Source organism: Poecilia formosa, unplaced genomic scaffold (genome assembly GCF_000485575.1).
Source record: "Poecilia formosa unplaced genomic scaffold, Poecilia_formosa-5.1.2 Scaffold94, whole genome shotgun sequence".
Classification (NCBI taxonomy): domain Eukaryota; kingdom Metazoa; phylum Chordata; class Actinopteri; order Cyprinodontiformes; family Poeciliidae; genus Poecilia; species Poecilia formosa.
Window position 1 is genome coordinate 887,120 of NW_006800033.1, and position 19,945 is coordinate 907,064.

At 39.2% G+C, this 19,945-nt stretch overlaps 3 protein-coding genes across 7 annotated transcripts in view; 1 reads left to right on the forward strand and 2 right to left on the reverse strand.

The window, feature by feature from the left end:
• Positions 1–52: 52 nt before the first annotated feature.
• On the reverse strand, positions 53–6,879 carry dnajc7 (DnaJ (Hsp40) homolog, subfamily C, member 7). The gene is made up of 14 exons (XM_007558104.2): positions 6,772–6,879; positions 4,965–5,053; positions 4,731–4,855; positions 4,381–4,494; positions 4,030–4,104; positions 3,458–3,576; positions 3,168–3,321; positions 2,849–3,013; positions 2,318–2,409; positions 2,087–2,160; positions 1,843–1,989; positions 1,598–1,750; positions 1,419–1,481; positions 53–1,319 (listed from the first exon to the last, which is right to left on the reverse strand). The coding sequence occupies exons 1-14, from the start codon at positions 6,843–6,845 to the stop codon at positions 1,282–1,284; spliced, it is 1,482 nt and encodes a 493-aa protein (XP_007558166.1). The 5' UTR covers positions 6,846–6,879; the 3' UTR covers positions 53–1,281.
• nkiras2 (NFKB inhibitor interacting Ras-like 2) lies at positions 6,869–9,883 on the forward strand. Of its 2 annotated transcripts, none has more exons than XM_007558102.2 (4): positions 6,869–6,942; positions 7,895–8,017; positions 8,160–8,401; positions 8,673–9,883. In XM_007558102.2, the coding sequence occupies exons 2-4, from the start codon at positions 7,924–7,926 to the stop codon at positions 8,913–8,915; spliced, it is 579 nt and encodes a 192-aa protein (XP_007558164.1). In that variant the 5' UTR covers positions 6,869–6,942; positions 7,895–7,923; the 3' UTR covers positions 8,916–9,883. The 2 variants fall into 2 exon arrangements, with proteins under 2 accessions (XP_007558164.1, XP_016529872.1); XM_016674386.1 differs by lacking the exon at positions 6,869–6,942 and adding an exon at positions 6,972–7,503.
• A 4,806-nt stretch (positions 9,884–14,689) lies between these two features.
• Positions 14,690–19,945, reverse strand: part of znf385c (zinc finger protein 385C) — a 130,293-nt gene continuing 125,037 nt past the window's right edge. For all 4 annotated transcript variants that reach the window (XM_007558108.2, XM_007558107.2, XM_007558106.2 and 1 more), the window contains one exon: positions 14,690–18,335. In XM_007558108.2, coding sequence (XP_007558170.1) covers positions 18,105–18,335 — 231 coding nt within the window. In that variant the 3' untranslated portion in view covers positions 14,690–18,104. The remainder of the gene's footprint in view (positions 18,336–19,945) is intronic.

Genomic DNA, 19,945 nt, shown 5'->3' on the forward strand with positions numbered 1-19,945 from the left:
ACTGACCTGTTCATTTAACTATCATTATGGGAAAACAAAGAAGAAAACAATATCGGGGAAACTAAGAGAAGGTAAACTTTATTGATACAGCTGACACCTTTCCAAAGGTAAAGAAAGGCTGGTTTCCAGAGGGCAAAGATTAGGAGATGCTTCTTTTTTCAAATCAGGAAGAAACAAAAATTTGCCAGGTTTCAAATATTTCACAGAGTCCGACTGTCCAAGTCAACAATAAAACATTTGCAATTTAATATTACATCTTGCTTTGAGCAAAACTAGATGGCTTGGATCAAACTCCAATAACAAAGGCAGAATAAGCCATTTAAACAGACTTCATGCAAACCTAGCAAATCAATTATCTTCCTGCAGAAAGGCTCCATGTGTTTCCTTTTTTCAAACAGAAGTGTCTTCATCTCATACTGACAGATTGACAGCAAATTTACAATAAATATAGATATGAAAATAAAAAAGAAAACTGAAAAACTTTAACATCACAAATGAACACTTTACATTCCAGTAAAATGTACAATGCAGCAAGCTCAGAATGGCAACACCAAAAATAAAACCCGTGATGACAAAGGGAGGGGTGACTCAGCCAGCAACAATTCTGCTACTGCTGTCCTCGCCATCATCTCTCTAGTGTGCTTTGGCCATGACATTTGTGTAGGTCAAGAGCTCCAACTGTTTTCTGCTTCATAAAAAAAAAAAAAAAGATCATCTGCCACCTCATAGCCTACAAAGCGACGAGGAAGTGGGGTTTCAATGTGAATTTGTAGCAGCCTGCTGTCATGTTCTTTGGAACGAGAGGGAGATGGGGCTTGCTCAGTAATTTTCCTCAGAAAACATTGATCAAGTTACCGAGTTTCATGAAGCGAATACTCCCTCAGCAGAAAAGTGGGCAAAAATAACCACTTGCTGTGATGTGATGTTGCATCTCAACATTTTCGCCCAGGATGACATTTCAAGCACGATTTCTCTGTCAAAGCTCTGCAGATTATTTGGACCGTTGTTGGTAGCTATTACTGATTTTTGAGTTTGTTTTATTCTGGAAGAAAACAAAACAAAACAAAAACCAGCAGGAATAATCAATTGGAGTCACCTTGGTGTCCTTGGTGCTGCAAATAATTCACTGCGTGTGGTCATTAGGTTGCATTCATTCAGCCAATGGCATAGACAGGAATAATCTGACTTGTAGTCAGTCATTAAATACAGATGGTGGGTAGTGGGGTTGACATTGTAGAAAAGTCCTGATGTTGTTGCTGTTTATGCAGACATCACCTCCAATTAACCAAACTGGAAGAAGAAGTTTCCTGGTCCAGATGCTGATAAGCAACCAGAAACAAATTTGCACTTAGCATAAAAATCATTTTTATGTGCAAGCAACACATTTTACGCCAGGAAAACAGATTTTCTTCAATTACCTTCAAAGCTAAAACCCCCTGGTCCTCCAAAGAATGCCTTGAAAATGTTGTTGGCATCAAAGTCTGGGAGAAAAAAAAAAAAGACAAAAAGCAATCAACAACAGCATTGCTTTAAGTCTTCTCATTTCAATCTGTTCACCTATAAGACCTCCTGCTGTTAACTCCCTCCCGGTACTGACCTCCCATGTTCATGCCGTCATCCTCCAGGTCCTGGCCGCTGTCGTAGCGAGCCTTTTTCTTTGCGTCTGAAAGCACGCTGAAAGCCTCACCCACTTCCTTAAACTTTTTCTCCTCTTCTTTCTGCACCTCAGTACTAGCACTGCTATGACGGTCTGAAAGAAACAAACAAAAAAAAGAGACGTCATTATCTTATACATGTATATTCTGCACCTGATAGTTTCTTTTTATTTTTAGCTTTAAGCACCTGGGTGATGTAAAAGTGCACGTTTGCGGTACGCTTTTTTAATCTCCTCTTCTGTGGCGTTCTTATCCACTCCGAGTATCTTGTAGTAATCTTTCCGCTTGCTTTTCTTTAACTCCAGTTGAGCCGTTTTGAGGAGATGTTTATGTTCTACAAAATAATAATAAAAAAAACCCAAACATTTATTTAGCCATATGATAAAATAAGCAATCTGTGCTTTTTAGATGTTATACATTTAGAATCTTACCTTTTGTCTTTTCTGTCTGGTAGACCTTCTCGTAATCCCTCACTCCCTCTTCATACTGCTCTGTGTCCATGTAGCTGAAACAAAATCTTACTTGTTTACCCACATAAAGCAATAAGCTGTCAGACTCAATATCACACTGACCATGGAGTTTGTAATGAAGTCAGAAATTTTAAACACAATATATATTGCATGTGCTTCTATTCACGACTAAGTTAAAAGTTGAGGACATACCACTGAGCTCTCCTTAAATAGGCCTTGATGTAGGTCTCATCCAGCTTAATGGCCTTTGTGCAGTCTTCAATGGCTTGTTCTAGTTTCTTCAGCTGCAGAAGAAAAAGAAAGAAAGAAGAATGCAGAGCCCGATAATAAGCCCATGACTCAAGTCTAGTTAATGTGCAAATTGATGGAACATGGCATGAATACTAAACAGGAGCAGAACCTGAGTGTGAATTAGGATCATAGACTTACAGAAACATCCATGACGCCTTAAGCTTTACACATTTTATCACATTACAGGATGCAAGGTCTTATTTTATTTTTTGCAAATAAAAATCTGAAAATGTGTCTGAATCTGATTATTAAACATTATAATATAGCTGAGGCTGTATAAAACCTTTTGTAACGCCAGATTTCATTTTACAATTATGAGGTAAAAGATTTAATGTTTGTGGCCATAGCGATAGAACAAGTGAAAACATTTAAGGAGTATAAACATTTTTAAAGGTGCTGTATTTTTTTGACGATTGTCCAGGTGTTGCTGACCTTGGATCCAACTGTGGCTCTGTTGCAGAACAGCTTGGCATTAGTCTTGATGTTGTTTGGGTCTATTGTTAGGGCCTCTGAGTACAAATCATAAGCTGCCTCAAAGTTGCCCTCCTTGAACGCCTTGTTCCCTTCTTCTTTCTTGGCTTTTAACGCTTTGGAATTCTGGAAAGTCAAAACCACAAATTAGCCATAAAAGACAGTGATGGTAAAATTGAACTCTAAATAGGTTAAAGAAATTTCACCTGTATAGCTACATTTCTTTATTAAAACAGATAATGAATACTGACAAATAGAAATCTTCTGCTTAATTACTCACTCTACACGCGAGTCGGGCCTTGTCGTGGTCAGGAGCCATACGCAGGGCCTGGACGAAGAACTGAACAGCCTTATCAATGCAGTCCTCATAATACAGACAGAGGCCGCGCACGTAAAGAGCGTCAGCGTTGGTGGAGTCCATTCGGAGTATGTCACTGTGAAGAAACAGAAGGAAATATAGCAAAACAAAAAAAAAGTTACAAGAAAAAAAAATCTAGATTTTCCACGTTGTTGCAGTAACTCCCTAAAAAAAAACAATCACAAAAATCGAATCTTTTTCTTATCTCTCACCTGGCGACAGACTGAGCCTCTGGGTATCGTCCCAGTAAGGCTAAACATTCTGCCTTCAAAATCTTGAACTTGTGACAAGCTGACGCACACTCCAAGGCACGGTCCATACAAAACACAACCTAAAAGAAAACACGCAGCATTTACCTTCTCTGGTTTTTCCTCACAGCTTCTGTAAACATGCATCTCAAATTCACTAACTACATTAATTACACGTAAAATGATACATTAGTTTTTGTGCACGTCAAAAGTCAGAATAGTCGTCTCCCAGAAACGTTTAGAGAACTTCCTGCTTTTCTTCTGCTGACAAGCTTTAAGGAGATGCTGATTTGCCCAGCAGGACTTGTCACCTACCAATACCTGCTTTAATGGTCGTGACATCACTGTGCTTTACTTTCGAAATTGATTTTTTATTGGCCTTATGCAATATAAGAAAAAAAAAAGTTTTTCATTTGCTGTAAATTGTGATAATCAACATAAACAGAAGATGTTGCTAGAAATATATCACTGTGTGTGTAATGAATCTTTTGGAAAACGTTTCACAGAGGACTAAAATAATCCAGTAAGAAGCTTACCATTCTGAAGTCTCTCTTTTCAAATCCAATCTCTGCCATTCTCTCATATTCAAGGATGGACTCTGCATTCTTTAGCTGCAAAATATGATTCTTAGCATTAAGTAACAACGTGGAAGACGCGCATTAGCAACAAAACAATAACCAGTCACTTTCTGCGCCATCTGCTTGTAAAACCAGTATGACATGAGCAGGGCTACTTTCAGGAAATAACTTGACTTTAACTCAATGGCTGCCAAGTGAGAACCAACGTTTTCCTCACACTCTTTGCGTCTGGTCTGATCAGAATGTTTTACTGGTGGATAATCATATTGAAGTTTTCAGGTGAAACTCTAAAACCGAGGATGTGCTCACCTCCTGCTGGGCTTGGCTGTTATCTGGCTCCAGTTCCAGAACTTTCTGGAAACAGCGGCTGGCTGCCATAGCATTTCCAAGTGATAGGTGGCACTTACCCTCTCGCAGATGTCCCTGCAAACAGGAGAGGCAAAGTTAACTGTCTAAAAAACATAATGTCTCTGAAAGGCATTCTGTGTTAAGTTCGTTGATGTATGCTAATGCAGGAATTTATTATTTAAGTGGTTAAATGCATTGCAATACCAGTACAAAAGGAAATGTGCAGAGTTCACGTTTACAACAAAATTATATTTTTTAAGGTTATATGCAACTGAAGTAATTTCACAGTAGTCTCATTTCGTCCAGCTTACTTTCATAAAGCTGTTGTCTAGTCGCACTGCTTGCTGGGAGTCCTCCAAAGCCTCCCTGTACCGGCACAGCATCATTAGCGTGGCCGCCCGGTTTCCGTAGTAGCTTGCATTTTTTGGACACATATCTGAAAAATCAATCAATAAGTGTTTCTCATTTTTATAAAAAAAAAAAAAAAACACACACCACTGATGACTGGATTAAACAGAGTCTAAAACTGTTTGTTATGAATTTACCAATAGCTTTGGTGTAATAATTGAATGCCTCTGTGTAGTCCTTCTTGATGTAAAAAGCATTGCCTTGCTCCTTGAAGGCCTCTGCATCCCTGTGGGTAGAATTGGTAAAAGAAAAAAAAACATAAAAGAGAAATTAGAAAATGTGGGGGATGTCTTAACATTTATTTACATTCAACTTGCACTAAGCCAAAATGACTTCATAAATGTGACTAACATTATATGCTATCTCAACCAGCCTTATTCTATTCTGACCTCTACATATGTCTCAGGATTTAGTCTCAGGAAAGATGCAGTCAGTCTAGTAGTGTCCAAAAGTCTGTTCAGAGATATTAATGAATAAACCCCATAATAATTACCCTGAAGAACACAACAGACAGGCCAAAGATGAAGTTGTGGAAAGGCTTATTGCAGCTTTAGGTTATAAAACAATGCCTCAAGCTTGAAAGAAGCAATTTCGAACTCCACATCAAAGAAGACTTAGTCATCTATGGGCCACACAAGGAGAGAGTTAATCAGAGAAGCACTGTGACTCTGGAGGAGCTGCAGAGATCCACATCTCAGGAAGAAAGGACCAAGTGATAACTGTTAGTTGTGCCCTCCATAAATTTGTCCTTTATCTTATGCAAGATCGGCGAGAATACCACTGTTAAATAAAACCCACAAGAAGTGTCTTTTGCACTTTCCCACAACCAATCTGGGGGACAGCAAACATGTGGAGGAAGAAGGTGTTATGTCCAGATGAGACCAAAATATAATGTTTTGGACTACATTCAAAATGCTATACAAGGACAACTAAAACCACCGGAGCACACTATAAGCATGGTGAAAAAAGCTGTGAGGATGCTTTTTGAGCAGCAAAGTTGTTTGGGAAAATACATGGGCGTTAAATACTGGACAATCCTGGAAGAAATCAATCACAGACTGAAAAAGGAATGAGGCTGGGGTGAAGGTTCACCTTCCAGTACAGCATACCGAATTGGAAATACAGCTCCAAAAGAACGACTTAGACCACATAAACTCTTCAGTACCAGGCCACTGCTGAAAGATTATATAGAAGGAAGTAATGCAGAAGTTTCAGCTGTTTTAGGGCTGGGGCACGTCTAAGTCTAGGAATGTCTGTCCAGTTTATATCAAAGCGCAGCTACAGTTAGAACTATAATGGAATGTATTAGTTTAGAACATACTCATTAACTCATTTACTTCTCCAAATCAGGATTCTAAAATATGTGGCTGACATGACAATGTAAATACATTAGAGAACTTCTGGCCTGAGTTAGCTAAACACACGAAGAGCCCAGATAGCAGAGCCGAAATGTCTATTCCTGGAGAAGAGGTTGCTATTTTGTATGGCGGGCAGGGGAGAGCAGAGCCAGGAACATATGACACCATGCTCTGTACAACTGCCATTACTTTATTTGGAAGCCTTTCAAGCTTTAAATCACGGCCACGCAGAAAATGAATGGTGCCACTGAACGGACTATTCTAGAAAAAACAAACAAACAAACAAACAAACAAACAAAAAAACATGACAATGACGGAGAAACAGACCTCACAGTAACATTAGCTTTTGCTCTACACGAGTACAGACCGCTCTACAGATAATGCAAAGCAGTCAGGAGAGTTGGCGTGGAGGAAGACCAAACAAGCTACCATAATGTAGCTTAACAGTTAGCTGCAGAGCGCTAGTTAGCCATCAAAACACCTCACTAAAACACAAATGACAAGATAAGTTGATGGCGCGTAACTGTAAAAGACTTAGTTGTGTTTCTATTTCTGCCACTGACAACAATTCATGTATTTCTCCCACCTTTCTATCTCCTCGTCACTAAGCAGTTCGATGTCAGGGTCCATGTTCACAGCATCACAATTCTCCGTCGCCATTTTGCCGTCAATGAGGGTGGGAGGGATCTTAGACTGCAGTCGTCGTTACGTACACTGTAAACAGGAAGTGATCCGTTAGCTAAGGAAAACGGACTCAGTAAGTTCAAATCAATAAGACACCAGTAGATATCGATAGGCACGAATCGATAAGAACGCATATGTTTTTGATAGCATATTTTTGTTGCACAAGTCAGGTCATACTTACATCAGCTTCGTACTTCCTGTTGTGGTTCCGTATATATGTTGAATTCAAGCTAATGCTAAGCTATTTCTGAATTCAACCCTAGCCAACATATTTTTTTGCGTTAACTCTAGTTACTGTCATCAAAATGTGATTGATATTGCATTTCTATTATTTGCTATTTTATTAAGTTACTTTACAAAAATTACTTTACAAAACTAATGAGATAAAAAAAATTGTTTATGCAATAACTTTGGCTATCAGACTGCTGTTTCCACATGAGATAACTTATTTATTAACTGGACAAGCAAAAATTGAAAACATTGAATATAAATTTATTGCTGACCAGAATGACTTGGTTCTTTAAGTTGAAACGCCTCAAACAGCTCAAACATTGCTTTCCATTTAGCTAAATGATTTTCCTCCCTTATTTTATCAAATGACCAAATGTTGACAGAAAAAAAACACACCTTTAAGATTATCCTTAGGAAAAAAGAAATGCTTTCTAGTACGTTGATTGTACTAGAAAACAGAAATTGAAATTGTTTGTCCTACTTGGTTATGAAATCTCAAGTGTGTATGTTGAGCTAGACTTATTCTTTTAAATAATTTATCTCTGTGTCTTGACATTTGCTTAAGTAATAACATATCATGGCAAATAGCATGTGAGTAAATTAACTTTTCAAAGTTTTTTCAAAGTCTTTACATCCAGTTAAGAAATTTTGTAAAAAAAAAAAAAAATAAATAAATAAAAATAGAAATAATGTCTTTTCTGCTGTTTTTTTGTGACTCAGAACATGAATATATGAGATCCACTGTCTTTATTGACTCTGCCAAAATTCATTGTATTTGTCTTTTCCGTCGACAGATTTTGTGACTGAAAACTGAGAAGTCATCATGGGAAAAAGCTGCAAAGTAGTTGTGTGTGGCCAGGCTGGAGTTGGTAAAACAGCCGTGTTGGAGCAACTACTGTATGCCAATCATGTTGCAGGTACGTCGTCAGCCTTCTTTGATTTTGAGGACTCGTTTCTGTGATCCATCTCCGCCACCATTTGGATATTTACCGTTTAAACCACTCCTCATTTTAACCAACGTAATGCAAAAATATGGCGTTAACTGCCTCACATTTTTAGGTTCAGACGCCATGGAAACCCTCGAAGATATTTACATTGGTTCCATTGAGACTGACCGTGGCACACGCGAGCATGTGCGCTTCTATGATACGCGTGGACTCCGTGATGGAATGGAACTTCCTCGCCATTACTACACTTTTGCCGATGGGTTTGTGCTCGTCTACAGCATCGACAGCAAAGAGTCCTTTAAGCGAATGGAGGCGCTCAAGAAAGATATTGATCGCCACAGAGACAAGAAAGAGGTAACATCTGAAGGAATTTATTCAGGAATGCTTTTGTCAAATTGTGTCCAATTACGTTTTTCTTGCAGCTTAATAAAACTTTCTCAGTAGAGTGCGTTAGCCATAATAATGCACAACGTCCTATCCACAGACATTGATTTTTCTGAGACGGGGTTGGTTAATGATTATTTTTCAAAGCATTCACCTCCATTATTATTCAGTTGACATCAGGCATCACTTAATGAAGTGCACAGTGCTCTGCGATTGCTAATCCATTAATCCTGACCCACAGGTCACCATCATCGTGCTGGGCAACAAGCTGGACAAGCTGGACGAGAGGAGAATTGATGCCAACTATGCGCAGAACTGGGCGAAAAACGAGAAGGTGCGTCTGTGGGAGGTGTCGGTGGTGGACCGGCGCACGCTCATCGATCCCTTTGTCCACCTGGCCAGCAAGATGACCCAGCCGCAGAGCAAGCCCACCTTCCCTCTCAGTCGCAATAAGAACAAGGGCAGTGGCTCAACGGACAGCTAAGCCAGCTGCTCGGCTTAAACAAGGAGTTCAAAAGGGAATGGTAAAGGGAACGCTGTTTTAGTAAAAGTTTTAAAAAATGTGGAGAGGCTATCACAAGAGCAAAGGCGCAATGATTGTACAGATATTTTTGTCCAGCTGGTGCTGTTCTGCTGAAATGCTACTTTAATCATGACGTTGCAAATATTTATCTCAAACCACCAAGGAAAAGGATCATTGTGTTGGTATTATGTCAATGTTACTGAATCAAATCATGTTCGGACCGCAGACTGTGTGCTTTGGACCCATGTGTCTTAAACTGCTTACAATCAGCATTTTTATCCACAAAAAAAAACAAGTTGCACATTACTGCACAGGCTTTGATTTTATATACGCTAAACGAGCACACAAACCGAATCAGAAATGCAAACCATGTTCACGTTACCTTATGACTGCTTTACAAACACGCCTGAATTTCACTTTTTTCTGAAAGGAATAATGACTGAAAGGATTGCATTGACACATTCTGAACAAGCCATGGCGGTTTGTTGACATGGATCTTTGTTAAGTTATGCTTGTTTTTTTTGTTGTCCAATGATTGTCTTTCTGGAGGATAGGCGTTGCTGGCTCAGGTGTTACTTTTTCTGGTGGCTCCATGTAAAAACAAATGGCACACAATGAAGTGAAATATCAGCACTTTGAGCATGTAAGTCACTGTTGTGTATGATATATTATTCCTGAAGTGTGAATCATTTATTAACACTATATCATCATGTCAAATCTGATGCGCTTTTGATGTTTGCTTTATCAAAACGGCGGAGATGTGTTGAACATGCATGCGTGTTTGTGCCGTGTCTGTTGACACACTATTCCACATTCAACATGTTTAAGCTTTTGTATGGTCACACTTTTCAAATATTGACAGTTTGTGTTTGTTTGCATGTTTTGTAAGCAAATTAAAGTCCTCTCAGTGTCGGACTGGAATGTTGACACTTCTGTGGTTGGGCTGGTTTTGTTCAAATTGGCTCATTTAGCACAAGCTTAATCAAAAATAACATTCAGAGAGGAAATGACTCACACCGCCGTCCGTCCGTCCGTCCGTCCGTCCGTCCGTCCGTCCGTCCGTCCGTCCGTCCGTCCGTCCGTCCGTCCGTCCAATTCAATTCAATTCAATTCAATTCAATTCAATTCAATTCAATTCAGTTTATTTATACAGAGCCAATTCAAAACCAATGTCTTGAGTCATTTTACAAAACAATCCTTTTAATTCAGTCATTTTAGAAGAATTTGAAAGTGGAACCTGTTGACCTCAAGTCAGATGCCTGCCACTGAGCTACTAGCTCATTTTTTAATTTTTTTTATTTTAGTTCTTTCTAAATAAATAACCAAAACAGTCATTGTAATTTGTAATAGCGCAACATTAGAGAACTCTGTTCGGCCACTGCTTAGGGAATATGGCACATTTAATTTTATTTATTATTTTTAAATAATTTTAATGTGTGAGTTTTACAGAAAGGTTACTCTCATGTAAACACTAAAAATAGGATAATCAAATCTTTGGTATATAGTGCCCTCTTGTGGCGTCAACAAGAATTGACTTTCCTGAAATGGATTTTTTTAGTCAAAACATTAGAAAACTGACATCACGTTAAAGCTAATATGTATGGGTTTTTCTAATGATAGCTCTGTAAGACATGGACTTCTATAACATACATTTACATGCTGATGTAACAATTATTGTTCTTCATGATAATAAAAACAATAAATAAATTAAAACTTCAATCTAATTCATACCTGTTATAGGAACAGGTAAGATTGACCTGTTTCTAGTAATTTCTTCGAAAATAAGAAATTAAAGAAATGAAAATTCTGTAAAAAAAATTTTTCATTTGTGGTGGCACAGGGGTAAAGCACACCCCATGTATGGAGGCTGTAATGATGTATCCCACTTACCTGTGATGTGAAACAGTTCAGATGAATAGAAGTTCTTGAGGCTTGGTGCTTGTAGGAACAAATGAATTCTGTATTTCATTTGCTTTGTCATAATTGGAACTAATTACTTTAACACATTCATTTAAAACAATATCCGTCCTTTACTCAAGCATTTGATGCGACACTAATAAAATGCAAATCTGCAACATGCACGAAGGAAAAACTTTTCAATAACATCAGAAAAATGATTCTCCTGCTGTTTTAGTGAATCAGTGACAACTGATGCTGCAGTCTGAGCTCGCTAATGTGCAGTTTCAGCACAACGCCGAAACATACACTTAGTTGTGTTAGTCTGGCCCCATGAATAAACCGATCCGATAAATTAGCTTAGGGAAAATGATGCCAGACAAAATTATAGACATTTCATCAGAGGAAATGATCTGATAGATCCACATGGGGCATGTTGAGAGATTAATGCACGATAATGAGAAAACCTCGAGTGGAACATTTCTGAAATTACATTATGCACACTCACTTTAGTTTCCCTAGAGGGTGCCAGCACTTGTTTCACTCATGTTCTTTTTAATGACAAGAAGCAAGACTCTGCACCTATGTTCCTTCACTTAAAACGATTCAGTGAATTAATCATTGCAGAATATAATAATAGTACAAAGAGAGGCTCACAAGTTGTCTTGTTTTCCTGGTCATTTCTTTTCTGAGAGCAAAGGCCCTACTGACTAGGATAAAGGATGGGGGAAAAAAATCCACACCACCATTTGTTAAAAAATACACTGTGAAAAAAATAGATTTGTCACTCGCCTGCATGATTTATGAGTCTTCTTCCTCTGTTTGACAGCACAAACACAAAAAGACAAATTTCTAGTTGCTAGTCACATTCACGGTTCAAAAAGGCAGCGCACTGGTGTCACAAACTGAAATACTCTGCAGCAGCAGCAGCATGTCTCTGGATAAAAAGGCTGAGGAGCCACACTTTTTTTATGTTGGGGGGGAAAAAAAGCTGACTTTAACCCTCAAAGCCTCTGCACTGGCCCAACTTTCACCGTCGCAGAGGCAATTCCACACAACAGTGAACACATTCAGCCTAAATGCCAACACCACCTTTATAGTCTGCTCTTTTAAGCCATGATTTTGGCAACATTTGCCAACCTAATCCTGAGGATTTGAGATAAATGATTTGTCCTGAAAACACATTGTCACCGTTACATTTCAAGCACTCCGTTTCAAACAAACTCTTACATTTTTGGAAATAAATAATTAATTTATCAAGACCAACTAAAAACAAAGGTGAGCTCACTGAGCTTTTCAGTGATCTAATGATCACTCTCAAATCTTTCTGCAATATAACAATGCACTATAACAACCATCTGGAGTGTAATAAGAAGGTTAGATGTTAGATTTACAGAAAAAAAAGACAACCATCCTCTCATGATCAGGTGTATCATTCTTCCAATCATTCAAAATAATACATGTCCCCATTTGTATTGGATGTCTGCAGCTGTCACTTGTATCACCAACCGCCTGGATATTAAAAGCTGTAGGTGGTATGATACAGGCAGATGTGTATGAATAAACTCAGATAACTTCATCAATAATTTATTTTATTTTCTAGCCAGATTGACTGTGTAGGAGTTAAAAGCTACTATTTCTCTCTATATAATATCTTTAAGAAGTTTAAAATGTGTTGTAAAATCCTTTGCCAATTTTGCCCGTTTCAAGTCAAGATTACGAAAAACCACTGGACTGATTCACATTATGAAAACCTCTTTTGCACTTTTACTTTAATTGGGCCATGCTGCAGATGTTTCGTTGCTGCTTTCCAGATCATCGTATCCCAACATCTGAACAATGACGTTTCCTCACCGAAATAGCATAATTTTCCTATAAATACAGTTTTCAAGAACTCCACCGTGTACGCAGCCTGAAAAGTTGCAGATCGTATTCCTCCCAGAAGGCACAGCAATTAACACCCGGCATATTTGTAAATTATTTGCTTGTCGCTTTGCGCTGATCAGTCTTTAAAGCCATATGCTGACTATTCTAAGCTGTGTTTTGACTACATAAAGCACTGCTAAAGTGTCTATTGGAAACACATTTATCATTTGCACTCAAGCCTGAAAAACTCACAACCTCCCTTTTTGTTCCTGCAAACTTCCTGCTTGCACTCTGGAAGAGTTTGCATAAAACATACTAATCATCATGAAGACCATTGAAGACCATTGATTCATGATAACAGTTTCTCTGCAAGATTTTGTAGAGGTTCAACCAAAGCGGGGGTAAGACTTGATACAGATTGCAGCTACACTGCCAAAAGCATTTTTATAATTTACTTGGAGCACCACCAGCCTGGTAAAACACGCCTGCTGACATTCTCCAACACAATAATGAACCGCCGCAAGATCAACAGTTTTGCGGCGCGCTCAGAACAGTTGGAAAATCTTAGAGAATAAGCAGTGTGACATTGATGCACTCGAGAAGGTCACTCCAAGAACCTGAGGATACATTTCCCTTTCCAGTTGATTCCATAATCACGTCGCAGACTTTGGAGCTGAAGAGGACCTCAATGATCCGGTTTTCCTTCTTAACACACAGTATGTCATTGCCCAAAAATCCTTCTCATATATTTTGTTTGTGTCTCCTGCTAAACGTTTTACCCATGAAAAAACAAAAACAAAACAAAACAAAAAAAAACAAAAAACAGATACACACACACAAACGTTCATTTCCAAATAAATAAGACATTTTCACAAGTTTGAAAAAGCTTTATTTCCCCAAATCCAACCCACTTTACTTATAATGTACAGAAATGTATTTGCTCTTTATATCTCTCATTATCCCATCCATGTGTACAGTGTGTCCTGCCCTCTGGAGCTATGGAGGGATACCCTGAATGGATGGCCATGTTAACATTTGCTCAACCTGTCACCCCTGAGAAGGCCTAGTTAATGCAACGTCATGATATTGTCTGTAAAAGGCCTTAAATTACAATATTATTTCAGCAACTGCCAGCATGGTGGAAAAAAAAGCTCACTCAAATCTTTTAATCTTTTCCTTTTAAATATTTTCTGTTGTACGTTATAAAACATGTTGATAAAACCATGTAAATAAAGAAGAAAAATAATAAAGTCCCCCCACCCTGTTTTCAAACAGGCATTCAACAATAACGTCATCTAAACTCTCTTCTATAATATTTATAATACAGATAACAATAAAACGACTCTGGTAGAATCTCTATAATTGTTCTATTTCTACATATAATCTGACTTTTCTTGGTTATTTAATTTAAGAAAAAAAAAATAAAAAATGGGTCGCCCAGGGTCAGAGTTCCCACTGAGCAACAGAAAGAAACAAACAGTGGAGATTAAAGGCTGGCTGGTTCACTGAGAAGTGGGACTGGGGTAGAACCATCACATCATTATGGCGAGGAGACCTGGCGGGCTTTGCTAACCTAGAACGGCTTGGGAGTCCTTAGAGAACACAAATGCACGTCGGATGAAGAGGGGTTTTCTTAAAGCACAAGCACTGAATGGCAGTTACAGGTTACTTACGACAGGTGGCACTGCTGCGTCAAACACATGTACACACGTTGCACAAATGCATAGGTTCCTGTAATTGAAGAGAACATGATTCGGTCCGACTGCTGAGGAGAGGATGACACATGCGCTCCGAGTCCTGTGTTGAGACCTTGCCAAGAGTTTGTTTTCGGCATAAGGAAAGGGGGGGATGTCAGCAGATATCCCGCGTGGGAGTCGGCGCACGAGCACAAACAGCACAATGACAAGTCGACGCTGCATATGTGTCACTTCCACATCACTCGTCGCTGACGTAACAATGTTTTTTTTTTTTTGGCTCAGTGGAAGTCATACAGAGGTCCTACTGCTCCGCTGAAAAGTGAAGCGGCAGTGTCATATGGCGCTTAAGGCAGCCCTCCTCTCTCTCTCCGCCCCCTTCTCATGTCGAGACTGGCCATGAGCATCAAGCATCAAGGGCAGCAGCTGCACAACTTTTTATTTTTTATTTTATTTCAGATGACTTTTCACTGACAAACCAGACTTGGCCTTGGCTATGGAGGGGCACACAATACACTGTATGAGGAGTTTACAGCAGAGAAGAGTTAAAAAGTCATTGACACACCAGACATGAACATAAACATACTGAATGTATTGCTTTAAATGTGAGGCTTGTCATCATTACAGATAAACTATAACAGGATCATTCTCACTTGATTGGGTTTTTTTTCCAAAGCAGAATTTTATAAAATATACACCTACAAATAATAATAATAATAATAATAAAAAGAGAACATCAACATAATAATCATTGCTTTTGTAAGTAAATCCATTTTAAGGTGCTTTTTAATGTGGTTGCCATGGCACTGTGCTTTGTATCCCTCCCCCCACACACACCCCTTTCCACACGCTGCGCTCAGACACAGCACCGGGACGTCAGTCAGAATGTGGCTGAGCAGCCTTCCCACCCGCTGTCAAATTTTTCATCAAACACTGAAATCCTATCAAGTCATCAAGTTATCCATTGTGTTCTCATTATGTGCTTTGATTGTGTGCGTCATTTCCTTGCTCCTCATCGGCTTAAACTGAGATCACAGCAGAAGAAAATCAGGGACAACGTCAAGGTGATGGCGGTGAGGTGAAAGGAGAATGGGGTTAAAAAGCAGTGAGGATGGGAGCGAAACAAAAGGGGAATTTGGCAGGATAAGACGCATGTAGCTGCGAAAAAATATTTTCATGCCGCTACCTTAGGAAAAGCATAATCCCAGGTTGCATGCATGAGTAATACTCTGAAGCGAGAATTTTAGATTCCAAAGAGCAGATTTGCAAACTGAAAGATAGTTTCATTGACAAGCTGACCTTTTTTGGATCTTACTGACTGTTTAATCCTGGGTGTATTTAAAAAAATAATAATAATAACTTGGATGCAGGGGCTGTTACTCTTACTTGAAAAGAAAGAAACAAACATCAGTAATGCAGTTTTTCTTTTTGCGTTTTAACATAAACAATACATAGTTATAGACCTACAGTGACGTGTCGCTTTTGTCCTTGAGAGCCTTTAAAGTGATTTATTTTGAATCTTTGAAGCGAGCTTCTGCTAAAAGATTAAAAGGCGAATAATTTCTTACCTTCAGTAATGTATTTATTGACTTCCTTGTTTATCTTAAATCCAGACTAGTTGGTTTCAGATATTAAAGTAAACAGGTTTCATACCTTCATAAAACACCTCCACCAGTCTGTCTGTCTGTCTGTCTGTCTGTCTGTCTGTCTGTCTGTCTGTCTGTCTGTCTGTCTGTCTGTCTGTCTGTCTGTCTGTCTGTCTGTCCCCTGTCTATGTCTACTTGTCTAGCAGGGTCATGGGAGTGCAGGTGTTTCACATCACGCTTCTCAGTCAAACAAAACAAACAACCAAGGCAAGGCAGCATTGCCAGCAACTGTGCCTCAGTGCTTGAAACAACTCCTATCTCAAAAAAACACACCTTGAAACCGGCGTCTTGTTCACATCAGGCAGTTGTTCACACAAAAGCCAATGAATATTTACGAGGGAAATCGAGGCTGACCCTGGATCATCCCATGCGAGACATGAACTTTAGAGCTTAATGTTTCCGGTCAGCGCAACAGATCGATAGAAATGTGAGAAGGTCTAAAAAAAAATAAAAATACATAAATTACCATTCACATTGACCTCCAAAAAGTTTCTGATTTTCACACTGCTTTGGTTTTAATTAATTTGGTTAGTCTGAGAAGAAATGCTTTTCATGCTCAACATGTGTGTCAATGACTAACCAATGATACCAGATTAGTGTTGATAAAAAATGATCTGCATAAATCACTGTCAGATTTCTGAAGTTGCAGTTCTTTTAAAAAGCAGAGGTCCACATTGGCTCCATTTAGGCTATATGCTAACGTTAGCTTGGGACCAACTAATCTGGATCTATAAATGAAGGTTCTACTAATATTCCTGCTGCAATATTACATATCTACCGTGCATTTCCATAGCATAGAAAAATTTTGCCTTAGCAGAATTGAGCTCCAGCATTGTCTTCCTAGATATTTGAGATCGTAGCATGCATTATCTGATGGTCTGCTACACCAGACTGCCACAGATTTTTAGGACATGTTGGAATGTAAAACCTGTCTCACTCATGTAGCGATGTACCATTGCTACAGCATTTTGCACAACTATGACTAAAATATTACAGGAATTACCCAATTATATATAAGAAACAAGCTTTGCATTAGGACTGAAACTTGGTACGAGTAGAGCAGTGAAGCTTCATTCCCAGATCATACAAGTCTTTGTATGAAATAAGAAAAATACATCATTCTGATGTAGCAGAACCCAAAATTACACATCACTGATCCCAAGACACATGCACTATTCAAACTGAGATGGCATCAAAAGCTAAACATGTACTTCAAAAGCATTATAGGACTCAATGTGCCTTAATTATTTTATGTTAGCACTCATGTAAATGCCTTTTTAAATATGCCAGCATACATGGCCAGGTAGAATCTGTGATGGCAGCTTAGGCGTGCCATCTACTGTAGGTAAGACACCAACACCTTGCAACCTTTTAACAAAACCTCACAATAAAAATTCAGGACTCCATCCTTAAACTAAGACGTCTTATGTTTTTTTTTTTTTTTTTAAACCATATTCACAATACCATGCAGCAGCGTTGCTTAAGCTTGTCAGCTGAAAACACTGATGAGTGAGGCTGGCCTTTGCAGCCATACACGTATGGCTTTGCTTCAGCTGCTTTACGGACCTACAACAACTTTTCATCAAGCCTCCAAACATAGAAGATAAAAAAGGTTTTATAAGAGCATCAAGTAAAGGGACCTTATTTTGTGGCAACCACACTAAACGTACATCTAGATTTTTTTTTCTATATATGTTTTCTAATAAATTACACAATAATATTTATAATTTAAACCATGTTTGACCCATGAAATGGCTATAAATGTGGCCTCCTTGTGCCAGTCACTGTCTGGAGGCCTGTGCTGCTCCTGAGGTCGCCATCAAAGGAGCAGAAAGAAGGCATGAAAGGGGATATTGGCCTTTGTGATGAGAAGCGCTCTCAGGCCGTCGGGCCTGGTGATAAATTGGAATTTGTGCACTCTTCCCATTTTAAGTCAGGCGGGCTGCATAGTTTGGATGTGGCCTTTGTTGCGTGGTCACACTAAAACGAGGGCCTTGGACTTGGTAAAGGGACAGGGCCGGAGCTTAACTGGGAGATCGGTTAAGTCCTTAATAAGGGGAGAAGATGATGGGTGTGTGCGTGGCCCGCAGCGGCCCCGGGGCAGGCCGGAAGAGTGCAGGGCCCAGGAATGGGGTCTGGATGAAGGTGGTGGCGCCCACCGGGTGGCGCAGAGCCAGCGGGTTAGTCGCCACTGTGCACAGAGTTGGTGGGGTGAGGGGGCTGGGCAGGAAGCCAGTTGTCAAACTCTTGGTCAGCTGCTTCTGCAAGGCCAGTTTGGTCTGGAGAAGACAGGAATGGGGGACCGGTAAGAAGCAAGAGAAGAACACAACGAGGGCAGAACACAACAGCGATCGGGCGAGCATGTTTCTCGAAAACATCGGCCCTTCATCCAGACACTCAGCTGCAGCGAAGGAATATGCAAAACACCTCTGAGCAAATTATATTTACTTATTTTCACATGACGAACAGATGAAATATGAATTTACCCACAGGTGTCCAAACTTGCATAAACAAGATAGACAATCTAGGAGTATGACATGGACACAATCATTTTCATCACTAAGTTGAAGAAAATATGTATCCCTGAAGCTCGTAGTTATTAAAAGGGTTATTCTGATCTTTTATGAAGATTATTTTAGTTTAAGATTAGTCAATGAAGTTAACCTGATTACCCAGCTCATGTACTCTGCTGTTCAAAGCTTATATATTTTAAATAAAAGGGAGTTACCACAATAACAAAAGCCACAAACTGCTCAATAAACAGCCTCCAAATTCCTGGATACATTTCTATCAACATAAAAACCTTGAGTTGATTCCAGTTGTGCGTTTGTATTGGTATTAGTTTAGGCTCATGTCAGCAGACAGCTCCCCTGGTCCAACTGGTAAATTTAATCGAGAGCTGCGTATTTAAACTGCTTGCTTTGAGCCTCCTCTGGAAGCCACAGTGCTTCATGCCCGTTCATTCCTGCTCTTCATACTTCATCTGACCTAATCAGCGTCACATTTGTTGTAATGGACATCTGCTCTGTTCTGTACTCTGGGGGTGTTTGCTGCTGCTGCTGCTGCTCCTGCCCTTCCTGCCCCTGGCTCTCTGCATATGCACATGGAAGGGCTGAGAGGTCCTAGCGCAAAACTACAAATAAAACTGATTGTTGTGAGCAAAAATGATTTTATCTTCATTCCTTTTTTATGATTTTAGGGAACATAAACGTTAAAATGCCACTCTTAAAAAAATTAATCACAAAGAAAAGCCTTTAGATACAGCAAGCATAATCGCACCCCTTTGACTTTTTTTTCTCACTTTTTGCCACATAATAACCACTGAATGGATTTTAATGGGCCTTCACACCAACACTGAGTTTCAAAAAATTTGTGTGGAAGAAAAATGACACAGGCTTTGAAACACATTTCACAAATATAAATCTGAAAAGTGTAGCAAACACATGGACTTAATAAATAAAAATGTACACATGCCTTTATATCCAGCCCACCTGAATGAATAATTGTGGAACCACTAGTCTTTTGTGTTATGCTTTTGCTAATAGATGTTGAGCAACATAGCTCCCCAGAGCAGGCTGCTGCCACAAAAATATCACGCATTTAGCGTGATGCGCAGTTTGTTTTCCCTCATGCAACCAAAAAGTTTCATTTTGGTCACTTTTGACTGTAGACCTATTCTCCACAACTTTGTTTCTGACCCAGCTTGTGTATTATATGGCAGCTGAATGCATCTGAATGGAGCTGAATGCTCAGGGTTAGAGGTATCAAAGTAAAGGAGGCTGAATACAAATGCACTCTACACTTTACAAGTTTTATTTGCAACAACTCTGAAAACCATGTATCATTTCCAAACCAATAGTTGGTCTATTACCTAAAATCTGTTGAGGTT